This window comes from Bidens hawaiensis, unplaced genomic scaffold (genome assembly GCF_021521415.1).
Source record: "Bidens hawaiensis isolate Kalapana, Puna unplaced genomic scaffold, B.hawaiensis_p1.1 tig00030221_1, whole genome shotgun sequence".
In the NCBI taxonomy this organism is placed as follows: Eukaryota; Viridiplantae; Streptophyta; class Magnoliopsida; order Asterales; family Asteraceae; genus Bidens; species Bidens hawaiensis.
In genome coordinates this window covers 85,543-110,457 of record NW_027495030.1, presented here as the reverse complement: position 1 = coordinate 110,457, position 24,915 = coordinate 85,543, and the positions used below count along the sequence as shown (strand labels likewise).

General features: G+C 34.9%; 1 protein-coding gene and 2 pseudogenes across 2 annotated transcripts; all 3 read right to left on the bottom strand.

The window, feature by feature from the left end:
* Positions 1-5,874: 5,874 nt before the first annotated feature.
* LOC143580094 (transmembrane ascorbate ferrireductase 2-like) lies at positions 5,875-8,615 on the bottom strand (annotated as a pseudogene). Its single transcript, XR_013143583.1, has 5 exons — positions 8,446-8,615; positions 6,778-6,826; positions 6,458-6,656; positions 6,073-6,374; positions 5,875-5,974 (listed from the first exon to the last, which is right to left on the bottom strand). The product of XR_013143583.1 is annotated as a transmembrane ascorbate ferrireductase 2-like (transcript).
* A 2,928-nt stretch (positions 8,616-11,543) lies between these two features.
* On the bottom strand, positions 11,544-14,495 carry LOC143580098 (histone acetyltransferase HAC12-like; annotated as a pseudogene).
* Positions 14,496-18,262: 3,767 nt separating this feature from the next.
* LOC143580096 (putative isoprenylcysteine alpha-carbonyl methylesterase ICMEL2) lies at positions 18,263-22,878 on the bottom strand. The gene is made up of 10 exons (XM_077063220.1): positions 22,682-22,878; positions 20,463-20,539; positions 20,249-20,318; positions 20,073-20,153; positions 19,913-19,987; positions 19,726-19,827; positions 19,443-19,646; positions 19,218-19,361; positions 19,064-19,154; positions 18,263-18,517 (listed from the first exon to the last, which is right to left on the bottom strand). The coding sequence occupies exons 1-10, from the start codon at positions 22,876-22,878 to the stop codon at positions 18,356-18,358; spliced, it is 1,203 nt and encodes a 400-aa protein (XP_076919335.1). The 3' UTR covers positions 18,263-18,355.
* Positions 22,879-24,915: the final 2,037 nt, after the last annotated feature.

The window sequence follows — 24,915 nt, the reverse complement described above, 5'->3', positions numbered from 1 at the left end:
AACTTTGGCATGAAAAAATGCATGAGATTTCAATATATAATTCTCGCCTGAGTGGTTATGCAAAAGATCTTAAGTTTCGCATGAATAGTTACAAGAAAGTATATTAGTTTCGGGTCAATGTGTTTAAGCGAAACTTGACCCATTTCAAATGTGAACCTTGCTCAGTTTGTCCAAGAATTCATCACGACGGAAGATCATCAAGATTTATAGTGGTTGATAGCTCAAGTTATCGGGTGAATTCTATAACCACTTTTTACTTGTTTTGGGGTGGTGTGCATGCTTGACGTACTATGTGTAAGTAATTACATGTTTTGAAATCAAATATTTGTTTTAAAAAAGAAATGTTTTAAAATATGAAAATCTATGTACAAAGAAAATTAAAGTTATAGATTTGAAAGAGAGGAAAACGGTAAAGTTATATGAAGTCAATACATTGTCAAGGTCTATTGTATTCCCTCAAGTCCATTTGGGGGCAACTTGATTGGCGCCTTCGAAAACAATGCAATAGGGATCTTCAAGGACAGTTTAATTGGTTCTCTTAAGAACAGACACTGATAGGGCAGTGCCTTTGTAGTTTGCCACCGATCGTACAATTGGGAGATAGTTGCAAGCTTAGATTTAAATGTTTTGACTTACGATGCAAGTTTAAAGTAAGAAAATTGTGTATTCTCGTGATATACATTTGCTAAAGTTTTACATTAAAGTTATGTTGTACCACTAAAGTTATATTATATGTAAAACCCATGTATATGTTTACTATATGTTGATAATGTTAGTACCCATTCAGTCATGCTAACTTTTAGTATGCACGTTAGGTGAAAATGTATGTTTAATTTGTGGGCATTATGTACATGCATGTTGGGCATTTAGAGAAGGCTACCCTGCTTGTAGAGTGGCATCCTGTTTATGTTTTTGAACGCTTGCGATTTAGTTAAGAATTTTTATTCCAGATGATAAACTCGTTATGTATTTTTTAAATGTATTGCGTTGCTTTATGAATGCGCTTCTCTAAATTCAAGAACTATGTTGCATGCGTAAACCCAACTGTGAAAACCCATAGGTTCAAGGCATTTCAGTAAGCAACTAAACTTATTTTTTTGTTTAAGAACTGATTAAGCCAATTTTCAGGGTTTTTACATTTACTTTTAAAATCTCTCTAGATGTGAGCAACTAAGTCACCTCTTTATATAAAACATATTAAACCAAATTTAAGTTCTTCAATTTTAGTGCGGAATTGAAGATTAAGGAAAGCGATGAACAAAATTGGTGTGTGAATTAATTAACATATGCGGTTTGCGTGTTTAATAGACATTAGGCAATGGACGATCTTTGGCACCACCATTGGCATATGGATACCAAGAGAAACAAACTCGTGGAACCCATAGGGTGGACAATGTTTCCACTAGCACCGCACGGGGACACCTAACCCCAATCATATGCCTTTCAGAGCCTACATTTCTTAATACGGTATGTGAACGGTTAAATCTGTCATTAATTACTAAATTATTCAATTAAAACACAATACACCATTTTTCTTACCTTACTATTATAATATATATATCGTCAAATTATTCTACAAATGAAGAAAAAAATAAGAATGATTTATAGTCACACAAAAAAACCCTCAAAAAATTTTAAAAAATTAATAAAAAAATCATAACTCAAAATTTAATAAAAAAACAAAAAAAAAAATAAAAATACAAAAATATTTCACCGTCTTCCTCGTTCTAAAAAAAACAATGTTGAGGGAAAAAAATTATTGTGTCTTTTTGTTTATCATTTTGTTTTTTGTTTATTTTTGTCATTAATTGTGTTTTTTTCCTTGACATTGTGTCTTTTTTTCTTAATTTGTGTTATATTACTCAACATTGTGTTATATTTTGTTCGGCATTGTGTTATATTTTACGATCTATTGTGTTTTTTTAGTTATAATTGTGTCTTTTGGTCATTTCGTCATTGTGTTTTTTCGGCTTTTTTTTTTGAACGGGCACGACGGGGTAAACATTTTAGTTTTTTAAAAAATTTTTGGTTTCTATTTATATTTTGAATTATGATTTTTTTATTATTATTTGTTGAATTTTTTTTGGGAGATTTTTTACATGGTCGTAAATCCTTCTCACACTTCTCATTTTTGTATCCCTTTTAGTGTAGGTCCCGTAACCGGATCTAATAACAACTATTCTTAGATCAATCTCTCTAGTGCTAGCGGAAATCACACTAGAAGAACCAAGATCTCGGATCTTGTTTGTAGCTTTGTTATTTTCGGACTAAAGAAGGTAGAGAGAAAGTTGGAGTGGTTGAGAGGATAAGGTAGATGATTTTGCAAAAGGTTGGTTGTGCATGAGTAGCTTGCACTAATTATAGTGCAAGCCTTATGCACATATATTATTCACATTTGGGTCTAAATGGGCTCGCAATACAAGTGGCCTTAGGCCCAATTACATGAATTAACACAAAAGACGACAAATATAAACGTAAACAATACAAAAGACTTAAATATACAAAATAGGGTCTAGCATTTTGTATTAACTTTTCTCATAATTAGATATACTTTTTGTTTATTAAAGAACATATGTTATGTGTATTATATCTTTATAGTTTCTTTAAAATATATTATTCAAACGCATCAAAGTCAAAATTGTAATTTTATATTAACAATTTAAGATAGTTGACTTAGTCTACAAGCAAACCTTCAATTTATAGCAAAAACGTTAGGTGGTCAGTGGTCTTATGGCATTTGCAATTTTTTATAGGTAAAATTTATAGCATTCATGATAGAAATAAAGTGCATGGTATATATTTTTTGTTTACATAGGTGTATCATCATGGATTAAAGACTTTGTTCCTTGTGATGTGACTTTTAAAAAGTTGCGGATTGAATATTAATATTAGGGTTGTAAACGATACTTTTAACACGATACGAGTTTTAACAGGTTTGGGTTTGAGTGTTAACAAATTATGTGTCTTAAATAGGTCGATCTGTTTAAAACGTGTTTATATTCGTGTCTTAAGACCAGTTTAGATTTTTAATTAAATATATATACACTCATAAAGTCCTAAACCTAAAGTCATACTTTGATAGGACGTTTTACTCTTGCCTGTCATAAGTAATATTATATTTTACACGGATGTTATGATTTGTAGGGGTGAGGAAGAAACAGTTCGGAACCGCTAGAACCGGAACCGAACCGGTGCCTCAGAACTGCTAGCGTGTGTTACCTTACGGTTCTCGGTTCTCATTATTTGCCTTATCGGTTCTCGGTTCGGTTCCAGGTAAAATCGATGCTTCTAGACATGGAACCAAAGAACTGGAATATTAAAAAACTTTTTAAAAAAATTACCAATCCCCATTTTTATAGGATAACTTATTAGCCGGCGTCCATTCAATTATTCTTTAATTCAAATCTTCTTTCTTTGCGTTCAATACCTAGCAGCCAAGATCAATTTATTCAAGCATTCAAGGTAAAATGATATGTTCTTCCTTTAATCTATCCCCACTAATGATTTATTTAACTTTAATGATTAAGTTTTAATAAAAAAATATAATGAATATTCAAGTTGTAATCTACATTAATTTTATCGTGCCAGAAGACATACAATTATATAAACATGTTTTGCAATTTGCAAAGTTTGCACAACCCATTTGATAAATAAACGACCGAACCGGTTCTGGCGTAGAACCGTTAGCGAGAACCGACTTTACCGGTTCTGGAACCGAATCGGTTTGCTATAATAGGTTCCGGTTCTATTTTTCAACTGTTTTCGGTTCTAGTTCGATACTCGCAGTTTTGAACCATTGCCATCTTTAATGATTTGATTCAATTGTTTTTGGTTTCAAGTATGTTTTTTTTTAAGTATGTTATGATTATGTATTAATAGAGACTTTTAAGTTCGTTTTGAACTTTTTTGTTTTATTACATGTGTATTATTCGTTATGTTTTTAAACAGGTTTTAACGTTTAACCTATTAATTAACAGGTTCGTATTTGGAAAAAAATTACACAATTAGTTATCGTGTCGTGTCTGACATGTTATGATAGCCGTAATTAAAAGTTCAAACCAAGATCACAATTACATCGATTAATCAGTGTTCAAAGTAAATTTATGAAAAGAAGTAAAGATAGTGGGGAATTTTTAAGGTTTAGGTTCGAGTTACTTTCATGTCAAACATGTAAGCACGCTTACCTAAACCGGTCAAGTTTGGACGAGCAATACGGATTTATGGGTTAACCAGTTTATTGTATGATTTAAAAATAAATATGTTTATGACAAATTATTAACTCAATGAGTATTTTATGTAAAAAAATAATATATAAAAGAGAAAAAGAGTAGTTGGTTCAATATTTCACCCAGCAAGGCTTTTCATTATGGTGGGGCTTTAAAGCCACTCCACATCATCTCTACGTCATCGTCACGTAAGAAACGAGGTATCGAAGCCCCTCTCTATAACACCCTGTTGTGGTTTAAAGCCTCTTTAACGCCCCATTATATATCTTACTATATTAATAAAAGAAAATGTTGATGCATTGATGTCAAACCTGCATTTCTCCTAATTCCTAATCCCTCATCTCATTTATTCTAGGTATCCATGGGTAATGGGTCAAAATCATTTTGTCAACTAAGTTATAACATAGTGTGGATTTTATTCATTATTGAGTTAAGTGTCGTTTTCATACCCGAGATTTGATCAACTACGCAATTAGTACCTTAATTCATAAGTATTTTGATAATCACATTAATTGAAATAACAAACCTTAGGGCATGTTTGGTTGGAGGTAATGGAATAAAAGGGGAATGGAATGGAAGAAGGAATGTAATAGACAAGGGAATGAAATGGATCATTCCATTCCTTTGTCTTGTTTGGTTAATCTATGAGAATGAAATGAATTATTACTTTATGTTGTTTGGTATCCTAAAAAATTATATGATTGAAATAGAAATAATAAAAACACTCTTATCTCAAAATAATTTTTTTTACAAAAAAAAAATCGCAATGGCGATGGTGGTGGTGTTAGCTCCGGTGACGAAAATGGTGGTGGCAATGGCGACGGTGGTGATGGGGGTGGCGGTGGTAGCATTGGTAGTGATGACGATGGTAGGATAGCGGTGATGGTAAGGCGACGGCGGTTACAATGTTTTCGGTGGTTACAGCGACAATGGTGGCGACGGCAGTGGCGGTGGTCGCGCTGGTGGTAAGGTGGTGTTGGCGGAGGCGGTGGTGGTGGCGGTAAGGTGTCGGTGATGGCGATGGTAGTGGTAGTTGTTGTTAGGTGGTGATGGTGTTGTTGAAAAAGTAGGGTGAAGGAGGAATGGAATGAAAAAAAAGAAGGGGGGTAGGAAGGAATGGTTTTGATGGAATGGGATTCCATGTGTAATTGATGATTCCATTCCATTGAGCAACCAAACACCACTTTTTTCATTCTTACGTAATGAATTATTCCATTCCCCCTATCATTCATGCATACCAAACGCTACCTTATTTATTTTTATTATTTGACAAATCCCGTGTAATATACGGGTTGAAAACCCAGTGTATGTGTGAGAGAGAGAGAGAGGGAGGAGAGAGAGAAACACATGGCCCCACCACCACTTTCCTTAGCGCCGGTCGTCATGACCACCCCCCCCCCCCCCCTCTCCCTCCAATAGCACCACCCCCCCCCCCCCTTGCGGGTTACTTCCCAAAACCGCCCCAAAGCCACCCATAGCGAACCGCCTAAATGGAATTTTAGTTCGGTTATCCAGCTTCTATACTCACCCCTATCAAGAACACATGCAACACATGATTACATTTCTGTTTTCACTCTTACATTTGCTTTGTATTTGCAATTTTGCATCATTGCAATTTGCATGTATAACCACCAGTCCACCACCTTAACAAATCATTCAATTTCATTGCTTTGTATTGTATTGTACTGTATCAACTTGAGTCACTAGTTCCAACATCATAACATACCATAGGCTGTTCTTCTACCATCCTGAATCACCAAACCAAACAAAAACTTCACTCACAACTTACAATCTTAAACTTGTTAACAATGTATCAAGATTAAATCAAACTTTAACTCCCGCTTACTCGATTGATCCTCGAATAACGTCCCCTTTTCCATTAGACGGAGATATAACGCCGAATATAACAAAACCACCCAATAAAACAATCATCACACCCAAAACATTCACCAACATTGCTTCATTTGAATAATGTGATATTATTTTATGTGTTTGAAGAAATGTTACTTTCTCTAAAACACCAGTGATGCAAGAAGCTAACGAAAGCGCGTATATGTACACTCCAAGTAATACATGCCATGGCATCAATGAAGCTCGGTTTTGTATCGAACCACCCGGGTACCAAAATATTGCAAATCCCACCCCCCACTACAGTTTAATATTTAATTATTAGTATCATCAAAAGTTTATAACTTTAAATTATGGAATAAAAAAGAGGGCGAATCAAGAACCTGAATGGCAAATAGGAATAAGCAGGCTAACCCGAGCCATGAATGCAGGCTGTAAAAGTTGTCGATCCCTCTATCGTTATGAAACTTCCAAGCGGCCCATAAACCGATTAATCCTAATATTAATGCTAAGAATTGGAGTGTGAGATGAAGCAGCTTTTTATAATTTTTGTTCCTGATGCAGTCTTGTATGCCAGCATAGCTGTTGATCCATCCAAAATGTCGATTAGCCACCAGATTTCGATATTATATGAATCATAATTTGGATAACTGATGCAGAGATTAGTCAAACGATATGAGATTTGATTATACAGTAAGTTTACCTTCACCATTCAGAAGAAGAAGACCTATTACCATCAGAACAGGATGAACCTGCATACAATACAGCTTTATTGAATATGAGAGGTGTAAACGAGCCAAGCCGAGCCCAAGCTAGACTAGGCTCGAGCTCGGTACGTGAGTCGTTTTTTAGTTTTTAGTTTTTAGTTCAAGTAGTAATTTATAAGAATCTCATATATATGTAAATCATAAATTTTGGCCTAATGTATATTGATCAATTAGTTACTAATTAACAAAATGATTTAGGCCAAAATTTCCATCATTTTGGGCCAAATTTCCCAAGCTCAAAAAAACTGAAACTGAAAGGTTTTCTAAATTCATAAACCGAAGTTTCAGTTTATGGTTACCGATTTCTAGATGCAGATGTTTACCTAGAAGCGTTTCCTGTAAACATTTTCTGCAAACAAGCCAAGCTACTTGAGATCAGATTGATAGAAAGCTTGAAACGAGCCGAGCTTTCTCAAGCTCGAGCCTCAATTAAAGCTCGTTTAGTTATTGAGCCGAAGCTTGAGCCTTGTATGGGAAGCTCGTTTAGATTCGTCGAGCTATAAGGAGTCTTGTGCATTGGACTTCTAACTTTGACTCGTTTATGGTAAAATATCAATAAATTCGGTTCGGTATTGGTTTTGCGTGTAATAAAAACCGAACTACCGACGATTTTTTTTTCCGTTTCCGATTTAACCGAATTAATCTAAAAACATGAAAACTCAAGGGTAATTAAGTCAGCTATTGGGAATCGAATCTAATTAACCAGAACTCTGAAATTGGAGTCCTAATTGCATTCAACAAATAACAATCAGACCGAGCCTAAGCTTGTCACAAGCTCGTGTAGTACCTTAAAACGAGTCAAAGCTCGGCTGTGCAGTGTGGAACTAATGCACACAAGTCCAATACACAAGACTTGTTAAAGCTCAACGAGCCTAAACAAGCTTCCCATACAAGCTCGTGTAGTACCTAAAAACGAGTCAAAGCTCGGCCGTGCAGTGTGGAACTAATACATACAAGTCCAATACACAAGACTCGTTAAAGCTCAACGAGCCTAAACAAGCTTCCCATACAAGCTCGTGTGGTACCTTAAAACGAGTCAAAGCTCGACTATGCAGTGTGGAACTAATACATACAAGTCCAATACACAACGCTTGTTAAAGCTCAATGAGCCTAAACAAGCTTCCCATACAAGCTCGTGTAGTACCTTAAAACGAGTTAAAGCTCGGCTTTGCAGTGTGGAAATAATACATACAAGTCCAATACACAAGACTCGTAATGAGCCTAAACTCGTCACAAGCTCGTGTAGTACCTTAAAACGAGTCAAAGCTCGGTTGTGCAGTGTGGAACTAATGCATACAAGTCCAATGCACAAGACTCGTTAAAGCTCAATGAGCCTAAACAAGCTTGCAATAACTAAACGAGCTCGATATGAGGCGCTCGAACTCGAGAAAGCGCAGCTAGTTTCTCGCTTTTTACCGATCCAATCTCAATTAGCTGTTTCTAGGTTTAACCATAAATCAAATCCAATTAGAATATAATAAATTAATAGCAAACGGTTGATTGTGATTAATATGATCACGGTAATTAAGTAGCTAATGAAATCGGAGCCCTAATTGTAATTAACAAATAATAATAATAATGAGAAGTAGTATTATTATGATTACATTGAAGAGTAGGCTTTTGTTATCGGAGAATAGAGCTAATCCGCCTCTGTAATGGACGTTCCATATGAGAACGAAGACAGTTATTAATACTCCTAAGCTCCGTACGCATAAGTATACCGGAAACTTGACCGCCGGAACCACCATCTTGCAAACGCCGGCGAGATTAACGAGTGAGGTACCAATACAAGCTGTTTGTGTTATTATTATTATTACATTGGCCGAATTAGCCGATGGTTAACTGGTTCGGTTTATTCGGTTAGATTTTTTAAACCACCGGTTAACCGAACTGATCCGAAATTCGAACCGGTGAAACTGATTTAAGCTGTTGGTTCGAAACCGGTTTGTAATTTTCTCCATCAAAACTGGTTCTGGCCCGGTTAACTGAATCGAAACCGAGCAAAAACCGGTCAAAATCCGAACCGAAACTGATCGTACATAGTCAAGAAACCGGTTTCAACCTGAAACGAAATCGGTCATAAACAGGTTTTGACTTTTGTTAACCAAACCGAACCGGTTCGAGCACAAACCGGTTTTGAGTTTTAAACCGATTTGTGCACCTCTGCTTGAGAATATATGAGATGAGTGTATAAATACATGGCACGAAGATAGGGGTGGTAAATGGGTCGGGTCAGAATGGGTTAGCGTCAGAATGGGTGAAATAATGGTTGTTTTGGTTTGGGTCGGAGCGGGTCCGGGTGAAACGGGTTCGGATTGGAACAGGCCTGAGTGGGGACAGATCAAAACGGGTCGGGTCAAAAACCCTTAAAAAAATTAATGAAAAAATCATAACACAATATATAAATCAAAAACAAAAAATAAAAAAAAAACTAAAATGTTTTAACCGTTATCCTCATTCGTAAAAAATAAAAATAAAAAAAGAAAGGAGAAATCGAACTGAAACAAAAAAAATGATCAAAACGAAACTAAAAAACTAAAACGGCCAAAAAGAAACAAAAAAGCGAAAACGAATCCGAAATCGAACAAAAAAAAATAAAGAAACCGAAACCTAACTCGTTCCAATTCGAAGCATACCACATTTCCTTTATGACACTAACCCATATTAATCCATTACTTTAAATTTGTCGACTCGTTTGACCCGAAAATAACAAGATGGAATTTCAAGTGACGTATTTTGACCCATTTAGTTAAAATATCTTACTCAGCCCAACCTATATAATTATCAAAACAACCCACACTGGCTCATTTAAAGTGCTTCGGGTCAAGATTTTCCCTCTACATGAAGGTATTGATATAAAACAGGAAATACATAAAATAAAGATATGAAAGCTAGATATGAAAATATGAATGTTTCGGTTCGGTTAACCAAGGCTACAAAATATAACCAATAACCAATTTTCGTTAACTAAATTCGAGTGATGGTATATTGATACTCGAGCTTGTCTGGTTAAAATTTTATGATGACTTGTGATACTCAAGCTCGGTTAATTACGCAATCAAACAATAGACAAGAAAACCTAACACTTTACCTATTTGCAATCAAACACCAACCATTCAAACAAACTTTTAACAACTAAACACGAATGCCAGCATGCTTACATCCAATAATTAAATCCCATCATTTAAATTTGGGTTCCTTTAGATGACACCCAAAACATACACAAATATAACTATTACTTGCCCTATTTAGGCTATACAAAAAGCTTGAGGCTCGAAGTTTGGGTTTATGGCTCGCTCGATGAAAGCTCGAATAAAACTAGCTATAAAAAGTTGATTTGAAACATCCTGAGCTGATTTGGATCATTTTTGTAACTAAGCCAAAATCGATCCAGGCTCGGCTCGTTGACTCGATTTTAAGCTTGTTTAACTTTTAAATCAAGCTAGAGCCTAGCTAAATTGACTCGTTTAATTTCAAGTCTGGGCTCGAAACCGTCGACTTGGGCTCGACTCGTGAAGAGCCCTGGCCCTATTATTTAGCTCTTTTCTTTTTAATTATTTTATAATATATAAACTGCACCAAAAAGGCAAAAAGCAACAAATCTTCATCCATATGGACCCTGCCACGTGTTGCTCTTAGCCTATGTCCATGGTAAACAACAAATGCAAAAAAGCCATGTCAGCAGGGTAAATTTCAATATACTGATGAATGAGATGCAAAAATTATGCAGGTAAATTTTAATTTATTTTTTATATTTTCTTTTAAATTTTAAGGATGATTTATTATGTTTGGATAGAAACTTCAATGTGAGTGCTCGCAATGAGTTTCGAGCTATTGTAGCACCCCCCTCCCCCTAACTCAACATTACTTACCGAAAGTAATATTGGTTTAACTGATTGATTATTTGATAGAACCATTGGAAATTTGATGAAAATGAGTTTTATAAATTACACAATCCCGCCGCAACCGTGTATAGTTTATAAAACTGTAACTTGGCTACAAATTTTGAGATACAAACTAGATAGTGAACATTTGTTACAAAATAAAACAAAAGTGTCAAATAAAGAAAAAAAACAAGAAAAGAAATAAAACTAAACTTTCAAATGGGAGATCAAATTTAAAAAGTTACTAAAAGGACAAAAGTAAAATAATAATAATATCAAAAAGACAACAGAAGCACTATGCCATGACTTTTAATAACCAATCATCATATTATCAAATTAGCATATTGTCATATTTTTAAAAATATATATAAATGTAACACATGGAAAACATTCTGAGTCGAGCCAAGCCCAAGCCCAAGCCCAAGCCCAAGCCCAAGCCCAAGCCCAAGCCCGAGTCTTGATGAACGATGAACTCGATTCGTTAAAACTTAAACCTTCTGATGAGTGATGCTTACAATTATTTACACCCTATTACCACATGAGCATACATTATTGGTTGGATATGATTAATTAATACTTACTGCATTCATATTAGCTTTAAAAAACCTGATTATAAGCATGAACACCAACCATTAAAAACAATCTTTTTAATGAAACCATATATTCGCGTTTTAGGGGGTCATGTTAACGAAACCATAAAACGCAAATATAACGATAACATACCCTAAAAAAAAGTTAATAATATTCTTCATCTTCATAATATAGTTAGCCCTCTACTTTATATAACAATATAAACTGCCTCAAAAAGAATCCAATGGTCACTTTGCAGACATCTTATCTCTAGCATGTGTTGCTTTCTTCTTCTTCATGTCCCTAGTAAATAAAAAATATTAAAAAATGCCATGTCAGCAAATGTATAATAACAATAATAATAATAATAATAATAATAATAAAAGATGACTCACATGCAGTAAGGTACGATACACTTTTGCTTTGTGCACTTGTTTATGTGGTTCTTTAACATCCATTTTGCTCCTCGACACTTTTGACAGCCGCTTCGCTTACTCTCGGTGCATTTAGAACAATGTTGAAGAAGCATCTTGACCGTTTTACAATCCGGGTAGCACCCGTCCATGCTTTTGCATTCACTCGCGTGCGTTAAAGCATTTAACAGCCTCTTTAACTGCCCATCACAAATAGTTAAATTTTATTAAAAAAAAAAAAGGTTAGCATAGTTAAAGTTTATAAAAAAAAAAAAAGTTATCTTACCATTTTTGCGTTTTTACTCTGAACTTGTTTTTTTCGTGTCTCTGAGGAAACGTCAGGCGAAGGGGCGATTAAGTTACCCGTGTGACAGGTGTCAACTTTCGGTTGGGCGACAAGATTGTGTTTAAAATGATATAAAATCATCATGGAAGAATATTTAGCGTGCCCGAGCGTATCAAACTGGTACCGAGAGTTCTGGCACTTGTTCAAGAAATCATCTCGAGTGTCGAAGAACTTGTTAACGAGCACGTCGTCATTATCCTTCGTATCAACCGGTATATCACTCACTATATCCTTAGAGAGTGGAGTATCTTCACAAGAACCACATTTGTCCACTCTGCAAACACATCTGCAAAAAAACATAATTTATAAAGATTAATATTCCAGTCTAAAACAATATTAATGTAATAAAAATGAATATATATATACCTTGAACATATCTGAATCTTGTTACATTGTTTACAAAACCATCTACTTCCTGATAATATTACTTCATTGCAGGATGTGCAGACGTGTTGTAACCGAACGATCATATAATTTTCCTTGTCGGGCATAATTACTTCACCAAGCTGTAACATCAACAAACAAAATAAATAAATTAATATTGTACAAAGTATAAAATAATAAAGAGATTAAAAGGTATGTAATATTTACTTTGTGCATGACTAAAGCATCCTTTGTAAGATGTTCTTGTCCATTTGCCATAAAGATTTGTTTAGTTCATGACTTGACAAACAAGTTTTCACCAGACCTTTCTTCTTCATCAAGAGTCTTACTTATGTTTTCAGCCGCACCCGACCAACAATCGCCAAGAAAATATGGCAGACGTGATGTGCTTACTTTAACGTTCGATGGAATAAAGAATTCGTTGTATAGATTAGTCTGGTCGACCGCAATCCCATCTTTTATGGCTTTCTTGATCATTAACTTGTACCTTCACGAAAAAAAATATTTAATATAAGTTTTCCATAGCAGGTTCTCATAGCTATTAAAATATTATAATAACAATAATAATAATAATAATAATAATATTAACTTAGCGTACCATTGTCGTAGCTTAGTCTTCTCGGGTGTCTTTTGAGTCTTGGGATGACAATAAAAAATATAATCTTCGCCTTTAATAAGCGGACACGACCATATATAGCACGATACAAAACCTCGTTTCTTGCAATGCTCGAGGTATCCGATCTAAAAAAAACATAAGTTATAATCGCAGTCGACAGTGATCATAACTAAACGGATTAAACAGATTAAAAAAGTAAAGGAAAAGAATAATACCAGTATTTCATGGTAAACGAAGGTGCGAAGAGGCTCGCCATTTGCGGTTTTTCTTTCGGGCTGAAAGTATTTGACCGAGTCAATGTACGAGATGTAAACGCATCGGTTGTTCGGCCTGTTACACTCGGATCCAAATTCTTGAACATACATTCCAAACAGGCATACATCCACACCTCCAATTTTCTGGAACAAAAGTATTAACTGTCTGCAAAACAAAATTAAAATGTTAGATATATAGAAACATATATATTAAAATAAATTACACTAACATATATAGTAATAATATGTCTATAAAATACACTTACTTTTGATCTATATTCCATTTTTTCTGGATAATATTGTCAATTAAATATATCTCTAAATTCTTTCTTCACTTCCAACTCTTTGTCAACTGATACCACCACTCTAACAACAAGACCCTCTGCTACTGGTACCTGTAACAAGTTAAAAAAATAAATATATATCAATAACCATATATTTTTATATAAATTAATTTTAAAAAAATAAAAAAAATAGTTTTTTTTTTTTACTTTTTCTGATGGTATTCCGTAAAATGCTGCGCTTTCTTCTCGCTCTTGCTTCATTCGTGTAAAAAGGCGTTGCTCGATGTGATCACTAAGATTCGTTCGTGGCAAATATTTGGCTCCCGTGACGGCTTTTGGTAACGGGACTCGTGTCCCGTTTTCCATTTCTTTTAAGTGACATTTCGGGCAAACGTATTCGGATTTCCCTTCTAAATCGGTTTCGTTATTGTCTAGGCCGCATATCCTATGCTGCCAGTTTTGACATGTATCACATTGCACCCACTGCATAAAAAACAATAGTCAACAATAGCAATGGTCAATACCATTTAAGGTTCTGCAATGAATAAATATTTAAATGGAAAACAAAAGGTTAATTTAACTTACCGAGTCTTCGATTTCCTCATCGTTCTTTGCAATGCGAAGATTGGCTTTTGAAACCGAACCGACACGTGTCATGATGGTTGGCCCGTGAGAGCCTTTAAAGCAGCACATACAAATGCAATGCTGTATGTTGTTCTCGGTTGACTGATAATATTTAACGTTTCTTTTGACCCGTAAGTCACACGATGAGCAGTACACGGGTGTGGGGGCGAGTAAAAGCTTGTAGTTGGAGCATAACTGGCACGGGTTTTGACCTTCTGAAGATATGTTTGCTGATGTGTCATTTGTAGGTTGGATAAAACTTGATAAATGTTCTTTCATTTGGTCTGCAGTGAAAGCATCAGCCAACGAGGCACTCGTTTGTTAATATCAGCAGCCTCCGGTTCTGGCCCGTTATTTTGAAAAGAATCAGTCAAACAGACATTCGGTTTCATGACATTAGCGGGCTCCACCTCTGGCCCGTTATCTTGAAACGAATCAGTCAAAGAGACACTCGGTTTCATAACATTAGCGGGCTCTAGCTCTGGCCCGTTATCTTGAAAAGAGTCAGTCAAACAAACACTCGGTTTCATAACATTAGCGGGCTCCACCTCTGGCCCGTTATCTTTAAACGAACCATTCAAACAGACACTCGGTTTCATAACATTAGCGGGCTCCACCTCTGGCCCGTTATCTTGAAACGAATCAGTCAGATCGACACTCGGTTTCAAAACTTTAGAGGGATCCACCTCTGGCCCGTTATCTTCAACAGGTGTAATCTGGCCCGTTATTTTCTCAGATTCCAAAACAGTTGGTTTCATTAACAGCATTGACTCCAAAACGGCCACATAATCGTCTACAGCTGTATTTAACTCGCATGTCACTTTTGGGCCCGATGCATCTGGTACCGTGTTAACATTTTTGCACGACGCATCGTCATTATCAGGCTCGGTATCCTTTTTAGAAGCCGAATATTTCATGAAGCTATTGTAAACATCCATAAGATCACCAGAACTTACATCCATGTCCAATAGTTGACTTAACACCTCCTTTCTATCGGGCCCGTTTCCCATCTCAAACGGGCCCGAGACTTCACTACTCTTGGGCCATTGTTCCAAAGCAGGCAGTTTAACAGGCAGACAAGTGTTGATCAACACATCCATTAGAGTACCTCTATCAACCCAAGATTCATAATTACTTATCGGGCCCACATCATATTTTTGTCTCTTAGATTCCATTAGCCCGTTAACATGCCCAAACGAGTAACTCAAAGACTCATTACTAACGGGCCCGAAATTATTCTTTCTTTTTCTAGGCATCATCCCAAAACCAGCAGGCCCGTAAACACCACAATTTAAATCACTACAGTTATTACTTAAACTTTCTTCCTGTCGACCCGACACTGATGTCCACGCACTAACCCGTGGAAACTTGAGCCCGTTTGACTGATCTGGACGCTGACTCACCCACTGCCCCGCAACATAAGCCCGTGGTCTCGTATACGTCCCACAATATGCACCCTGAGTATTATACATAGCACCCAAAATGTTTGGCTGCACATTATTAGCTGACATTGAAAAGCCCATATTATTCGACCGACCAACAGACTGCAGATAACTCCCAGGTGTCACTGTTGTATTATTAAACATGCTTGTACTACCAACATTATTGATTGAAGCACCTGTAGAAATCAATTATACACGTTAATATCCATACCAAAAAAAAAAACTTATATTACAAAGATCATAAACAAACCTCCAAAAAACTGCTAATTTGTCATGTTAATAGGCACCGAGCCGTAAGGCCCGTAACCATAACCAGTGTATCCGAGATTCACCGGATTAACTCCATTAGACATCATTGGATTATGATAAGTAACAAATCCCTATAATATTAAAAACATACAAGTTAATACACAAGTCCAGAATTATATAAAACTATATAAAATTATATAAAATAATACAAGTCAAGAATTATAAATTATATATAAAATACAAGACATAAGTCTTACCATTGGATTAGTTTCACAAATATCATCCCTGCAAAAAAAATTAATTAATAAAATAAAGTTTGTAAAAAAAAAGGTTGTAAGATTGAAGACTAACAAGTTATGGATGAACCCGCGATTACCGACAAGAAAACGAGAGTTGTGATGCATGTTTAGGGTGAAATTAGGATCAAGAAGATCAAGAACGAAGAGGGTTTTGACTAAGACAGCATTAGGATTAAAACCCTAATAATATTATTAAGGAAAGATTAGTGTTACGAACAAGAGGGTGTATGGTAAGGGTATGGAGCTTAGCCTTGGCCTCCAAGATTAAGGGTTTTGGGTTTTATAGGTTTTGATTTGCGGGACCCACTGGTTGAACTCGTTTGACATGTATTGACTTGGGTTCGATTAAGAATAATAAACTTTAACTAATGAAGTATAATAAAGTTAACTGGTTACAAACTATCTAGACCTGTTTAGTTGGTGATGGGTTGTACAAATCGGTTAACCGGTTAATATGCTAATGGTTTTTGTTTTATTTTGGTTTTTCAGGAATTAACCGGTTAGGCCGGTTATTCGGGTCGGTTACCAACCGGTTAGAGAAACGGTTTTGACCGGTTAGACCGAACCGGCTAACAGGTTAATGACCGAAAAAAAACCGGTTTTTAATAAAATAATAATAAAAAAAATCGGTTAACCGGTTCGGTTAACGGGTTTTGAAATCAATAATATAAACCGGTTACTAACCGACGGTTAGTAACTGGTTAGGATTGGACCGGTTAGTAACCGGTTACATTTTCGGGTACGAACCAGTTAGAAACCTGTGAACAGGGTTTTGTGTGCACCACTAGTTGTAAGTAGAGGTGAACAAACCGGTTTAAAACTCAAAATTGGTTTGGGTTGAAATCGGTTTGGCTTGGTCAAATAAAGTCAAATGGTTTATGATCGGTTTCGGTTCGGGTTGAAACCGGTTTCTTGACCAGGTTGGTTCGGTTAACCGATTTTGGTGGAGAAAATTACGGACCGGTTCGGAACCTACGGTTTCAATCGGTTTCAAACCGGTTTCTACAAAATCGAATTCAAACCGGTTCGGATTTGGTTCGATTTTCGGGTCGGTTTGGTTAACCGAGTTATTTGCCCACCTCTACTTATAAGCTTCGGTGAACTGTTTATGAATCGTTTGGTGGGAAGATAGTTTGTGTGTTGTTTATTAAAAACGAGCGAACATGAATAAACTTTTGTGGGTTAAAGTAATTTGTACATATATGGGCTTTTGAGTCGAGGCTTTTATTGGAAGCAGCATCTATATTATTTAGGATGGAGGTACCGTATGTGTACGTGTTACTCTCCTCTGACCCTACCTACAACTTGGCTGTGGGTGGGATTGTGTTGGATGGCGGCTTGGTGGTTTCTTAGATTAAGGTGGGTACCTGAAGATATAAAAGCGAGTAATACAAGAAGTGATCCTTACGACGTGTTGGTGCTTGTGAAAGGTAAGGAATGAAGCGGTTTTTAATAATAGACTTGTCTCGATCAGTCGGCTCAAAGAAGACATCAAGATGTTCATATTCCTTTGGGTTAAGAATAGGGGAAAATAGTCGGTGTAGATTGGGAGTCGTGGTGTTCTTTTTCTTTTTAAATAAAGAGAATTATTATTTATTATTTCTTTTAATTATCTAGTCTTAAAATTATTCAAATTTTTATCATGATTAGGTTATCTATTAATCGGTTCGAAATTTTATGTTGTAACAACTTCACAAAATAAGTTTAATCTTTATAATTATATAGTATTTAACTAAATATTACAAAATAAAATGTTACAATTGATTTTGCATAACTCCATGCAAAAGAAAAAATTCTGATTTATTTATTTTTAATGGCAAAAGGTCGATTTAACAAACACAAACAAATGTTCAAGAGGTGTTCATATTCGTTCGCTTAATTTAACAAACACAAATGTTTTGTTCATGTTCATTTGTTTATTAAATAAATGAACATAAATGAATTTCCTCCGAACAGTTCACCAAACGTTCGGTTCTTTTACAGGCCTAAAAAGAATATATGCGATGCATTATTACATTAAATTTATCAAATAGCTTCACTAAGTTATACATCATACATATACTTCCCTATACTATATAACAAACATAGTAATACAAAAAAATAAAGGTAAGGCAAACCAGTAGCAAAGTTAATAATTACAAACATGGAATCAAAAAGGGCTAACAAGACCAGCCAACTTAACCAGCGGTTCAGGACAAAGCCGTTTCCTCGGTGGTGCCATCGCATCATTAGCCAGTGCTTCCGCGTCACCAGCATGCAAATATGCAACTATATAATCAAACAACTCCTCCTTCCCACCACTTAAAGGATCCTGTTAATTCCCTCCACAAATTAACCCATTTATTCAAAAACAAGCCAGTTGACCGATAATAATCTCACCTTTGAAAATAACGGTCATCAGTCCCACTTTTCACACTAATTGTTTTCATTGGACCTCTAAAAAAGAGTTAAGTTTTTTCCGAATTTCAAACTGATCTCTTAGAGCTTTTGATCGGAAGGTGGATACAAATCGACTGACGTAAAACTTACCCCGAAACGGTGCTCCAAACGACTTAATTTTTGTTAATTGAAAGTTTAAAGTTTAAACACCCAAATTGAAGCACCGTTTCGTCGTTTGGAGCCCCGTTTTGAGGTAAATTTTACATCAATCTACTTGTATTCTCATTCGATCAAAATCCCTAAAACATCAAGTTTTTTTTAACGAAAGTCCAATGATAACAATTAGCGTGAAAGGTGGGACCGGTGGCAGCTATTTTCAGAGATGGGATTATTATCAGCCAAACGACAAATAGGTGGGATTATTAAAATCTAATTTGCCTTAATGCCTTATTCAAATAGATTAAACATTTTAACTTACTTGAATAAACAAGTCCGTATGCGTCTTTCCATGATATACTATTAGTTTGGCTCGCGCCCCGACTCTCTTGAGTGTATCCACAAAAGTGATACTGCAAAACCAGAATATGTTAACACAAGCGCAGCCCGTTTTAGCCCAAATAAAATCGTCGAACCTTGAATCTGGTGGTATAGAAAAATCTTCACTTCCATGAAAAAGAACAATATGAGGCAAGAAAGTAACAGCATTGCTAACACTCGGATCGTCAATAAGAAGTTCAGGAGAAAACTGTTTTAAAGATTCATCTCCTTCCATTATACTGTTACATATATTAATATTAATATGTTAGAAACTTAGAATCAAATGAAAAACAGCATATACATTATTTTAAAACATATACCTTAGAAATATAGATCGATAAAGTCCTCGACGGTCAAAATGGTCAACCAAGTTGGTTAAGTTGTATCCACCGGATAAACCAAAATACGCGTTTATTTGAGACGCGCGCCAACCAACGCGCTCGCCTTTTGATTCGTTGATCGCCTGCTTTATAAGTGCACAAGAAGATATATGTGCACCAGCAGACTGGCCCATTAGGTAAATCCTTCATCAAAAAGGTCAAACTCAAAGTCAACATGATGTCAAAGTCAACATGATGCCATGTAGGATACACTGATGGTTACCTATTGGGGTCGCCTCCGTATTTAGCTATATTGTTGCATACATATGATATTCCTCTAGAAACATCTTCAACCATATCACTAATTGTACCCTGTGGAAAATTTCTGCATAAAAGATTTTATCATTTATTAAATAAGAAAAATTTAATAATGAGAAAGTGTGGGGTGATAATATTGATCACCGACTCACCGGTAATCGAGGCATGTAACGATTATATCTCTTTCTAATAACTGAAATCCTAAAAGAGAACCCCATCCGTTATATCTATGAAATAAGCAAAATTATTATTTATTAATGAAAGTGCATATAAAAGAATATAAAGATTATGCAGTCCGCGCTTACGGCTTACCCTATGGTCCATGCGCCACCTGTCACAAATATAATAACTGGCTTTGGACTATTTATGTTTTTGGGTAGGTATAAATCCAACCTGAAAAGATTTGCAGTGGTATTTATTAATATGATAAATTGTTAAGAAAAAAAAATGAGTTGTGTTGGTGTCTTGAATAAACAAATTAACATTACCTGTTTCTAGGCTTATCTCCGTAAACTATGCTCCTCCGAATTTGGTTAGAAGTAAAATATTGATATAGAACTGCCAAAAGAATGAGTAATAAAGTTTCCTTCCAAAAGGACTAAAACATGATAACTAGCATAGCACCAACTTTAATACTAAAATCCAATGTGTGAAAATTTGTGTAAATATTTCACAAAGACAAGTGTTAGGTTACAAACGCACCTTGGAGGAAGCCGGGCATTAATAACATGGCATAAAGACCGAGGGCGAGAAGCCTTGAGATCCACCGGCGGCCTACCCTGATTGAAAACAAATGATTAGGATAGAATTATCGCAGCGTGCTGTTGAAGCAACACAATGCTTTGTGAAACAGTGTGTCAGTTTGGCAATTTGTACAGTCGGTGGTTAATTTTGTTAATGTGTTATTGTGAGCTGCAACTTATTTATTGTTGATCGTTCCTAGTTACTACTCGGGGTTGGTTTTATTCACTAACACAGATTCTTAGTATCGATCACTCAATTCCACCTGACGGGTCAGTTTCCTACCAATGTGTCCACCAACCATGGATGCCACTCGCTCAACGAGGTAGCAAGAGTGCAAGACCTCATCAAGGATGCAGCCCCGTGAAAATATCATGGAAAACGCCAGAAATCAGATTAGTCTTAAACGAGTATGCACTCCGAACCTCCTAACTCCCAATGAAGTTTATTCAGATTCCCTTTTGGTCTTTAAGTAAATCCCAATTAAATAAGTTATCTAAAGACACTAAATTTACCAACAATCTAGTGGTGATGCATAGACAACGAGTTGCAAATAAAGGGCGGCTAGGATTTAGTAAGCGGCTAGGGTAGAGTTTGGTACCAACTTAGGCACTTAGCCATAAAAATGTGATTGTATATTGATTGTATAGGGCTTTATATATATAGGATTTAATATCACGCACGTCTACCTTCTAGACTATACACACATTTCACTTGCAAAAATCACTTCTTTCACAGCCTACTATCAACTTCACAAACACGTGCTCACTGATTTTTATCGTCAATGGTACCATGAAAAATCTACTTAGTCAAAACTCTTGTTTATGTGAACTTGTATCTTGCTATTAGCAATCTCACTAAACCAAACCATGCATACGGCTAATAACCAATTAGGATGCCTTTTTAAACAGTCAGGTTGTTTAAGTTCATAGGTCCACACGGATACACATGTAGTATGCTTCATGTAATCATGTTGTTGCAGTGTTGTAAAAGTCAGGATTAATCGCTAGCCAGTGGGTTACTATTACTAATTAATTTTCAGCTAATAAGTGCAATTAATTATTAATCACTAGTCGACCCAAATCAGATTTTTATTTAAAAAAAAATTAAAGGCAATCGGTCTTCGTTTTAACCCGTTAACCCCGATCATTGGTCTTTCTCGTTGAGTTGTTAAGTTCACGTTTAATTATTTATGTTTGAACTAAACTAGTATTTTTGTGAACTTTTATATGCAATTTTTCAAAATTCTATATACATGATTAATCGCTATTCAGTACCTCACCGCCTGACTGGCGCCTAACGAGTTCTACAACTCTGTTTTTCAGAACTTGAAAATCAAACAAAATTATATTAATTGTTGCTCTAAATATTGAAAGCTCACAAACTCATGCTCCAAAAGTCTAAAAACTACCATCAAGCAATTTACTTTCCTCCATATAAGAATCTAATTATCCAATATCATATGCAAAAAAATCATCAAAACAATGTTGCAATAATAGATCCAAAATTAACAAAATTGTGTGAATGTTTGCCCTTAATATACTGCGAACCAGTTCAAATCAAAACCTACTCGAGCTTAGATCAATAAAAAAAAAAAACAAGCCAAGCTTTTTCAAGCCGGAGCCGAGCCTCAAATAAAGCTGGTTTAGTTATCAAGCATAAGTGCAGTGTATAGTTTCTATGTATTAATTTCACACCACTCAAGTTTAGGCTAGCTAGCTCTAAAGACATTTACTAAATATATAAAGATAATTAAAAACATATATAATTTAATTTAATTTAATTAATAAATAATAAACAATCCGAGCGAATTTAGGCTAGCTTATAAAGATTTTCACAAAATATATAAAAGTAGTTAAAAATGTATATGATATGATTTAATTATCAAAAATAAAAAAGTTTAAATCAAATACAAATGATTTTTATATTTTTTATTGAGAGAATTTTTACTGTGAGAAGTGTACAGTAAATATGTTAGTTTTAAAGTAATTATTATTAGACTATATTATTTTTTATAATATATAATTACTCTCATTATTTGTATGCTACGTTTATTATTATGTTAATTTGAACCGGATCCCACACTAAATAATAAACGAGCTAAACTCATGCTTAAAAAAATAGTAATTGTACAAATAATAAACGAGCTAAACGCGAGCTTAAAAAAAGAGTAATTGTACCCGAGATATCTTAGAAGAGTAAAGGCGAGGCGAGTAATCAAATACGTTTCACTTGCAGCACGTCCGAACGACTGTGACCGGCACAGCGACTTCGCCGGAGCTCCGCCGGAATTGGTTCTCCGTCTGGCCGGATTTGTTGAATTGGCGTTCATGTGTTCAGCCGTAAAGAAGCCAATCGGCGACGGTGGAGTCACCATCGGCCAGTTTCCGGCGGGTTTGTTTTCGGATTTGAATTTTATTAATTGAAATGATAAGGCGGCGATGTGTGTGTGCATAAAACACGGTTATCTCTGCAGGCGTTATATTATAATAAAGCGGTGAATGTTTTATTAATTAAATTATTATTATACACAGCCGAGCTCGAGCTTTGTGTAAATTAAACGAGTTGAGCTCGGGCTCGGCTTGGCTCGTTTGCACCCCTACCCGAGACTAGAGGAATTTCTTAAACTCGGTATAAATAGTTAACATTCTGTTTCAGAAAGGCTTGTTCGGGTAGAAGTGAGGAAAAAAAACAGTTAACCAAGCCAACTTGAAATGAAACCGAAACCGAACCGGATTGAAACTGTAGGTTCGGAACCAGTTTGTAACTCTCACTATCGAAATCGGTTAAGAACCGATCGTAAAACAGTTAAAAGCACAAGTGACAACACGAACCGAAACCAATCATTAACCAGTTTTGACTTTTGTTTGCTAAACAAATCAATTTAGTGTTTGAACTGGTTTTTGCACCTCTACACTCGGGTATTAGGAGTATTTTCAAATATTGTTAAAAAAAGAAAGAGAAAAATTGATTTCAAAATAAAAAGAAAAGTGAAGGACAAATTGTTTATAAGGAGAGAGAAATTTTGTTTTGTATTTTTAGGTGACCTGTCATTTCTAACGGTTGAACCTAAAAGTTTACAGAGATTGTAGTGATTGCTGTTATATAAACCAAAATAAAAAATTTAGGATCTGTCGTATGAAATGGCGGATTATCTAAAAGCACAAATTAAAATTTGCTCTTCTAAGATCATTTGACCTTCAACTTTTTTTTTCTTTTCGTATTTTGGAAAACAAAAATATTCATGACGTTAACAATGTATAGTTTGCAAATTGTTAACTAAGATTAAAGTCATATTTTCTTTAAAAATATTGACCAAATCCGTAATCTGAACATAACAATAACCTTTGCGTAGTTGCGTGATGTAATTTAGTCAAAACTATAAAAACATGAAAATGAAATAGAAACCACATAAAAGTCCATAACCATAATGGTTTGCTCAAAATTATGAATTCCATCCATGGCTGATATAGTTTGACTGGCCCGGCCTAAGGGGAGGGTGACAGACCAAGGCTCCCGAGACCCATAATTGTTAAAAAACAAAAGAGAGAACGTCTGCTTTGGTCAATGTGATTTCTTAAAATTATCAATTTTGGTCCAATAGTTTATTTTAGGCTTTTATGGTACAATAGTTTCAATTAACTATCAGTGTTAGTCCAGCCCACTAACATTATCCACCAACCGTTAGTTAATACAACTTTGAGGGGTTTTTTTATATTTTTCACAAACTTTTAATTCATGTAAATATTTGTTTTTTTCTACTAAATATAAGCTTTATACTTTTTGTTATTTTCTAACTATTATGGTTTATTATATTTGTTTATATATAAATATATACTTTTTATTTTTAAAATATTTTTTTGAAACAGAAACTTTTATGCAAGTGTATGTTTATTTATTTATATTTGAATACTTTTATTTTACTTTTTATAGCCGTAATAGCATCTAGGCTTTAGAAAGCGGATATTTATTTTTTAAGTTTCATTTTAATTCTACACTTCTATTAGTTATAAATGATTTAGAAAAAAATAACTTTTCTGCATTTATTTCTTGGTGTTAAAAAGAGCATATGTTGATTTTATATTGTTATTTTTATAACTTTTCAATTGACGGAGAGTTGTTGAAAATCTATTTATTAATTTTAATTCTTTGTTTGTATATTTTGTTCGAACAACTAAATTTTTGTACTCTATATTTCATATATATTAATCACCTTACCAGCCAATCAAAATGGGAATGACTTCTTTGTTTTTATTTAATAATGATACATAATTTAACTTAAAATCATACTTCAAAATAAAACTAAATAAAGTGTTTTTAAAATCGACGTACTATTACAGCTATAAAAAGTTAAAAAAAAAGTATTTAAATATAAATAAATAAATATACACTTGTATAAAAGCATCAGTATTGA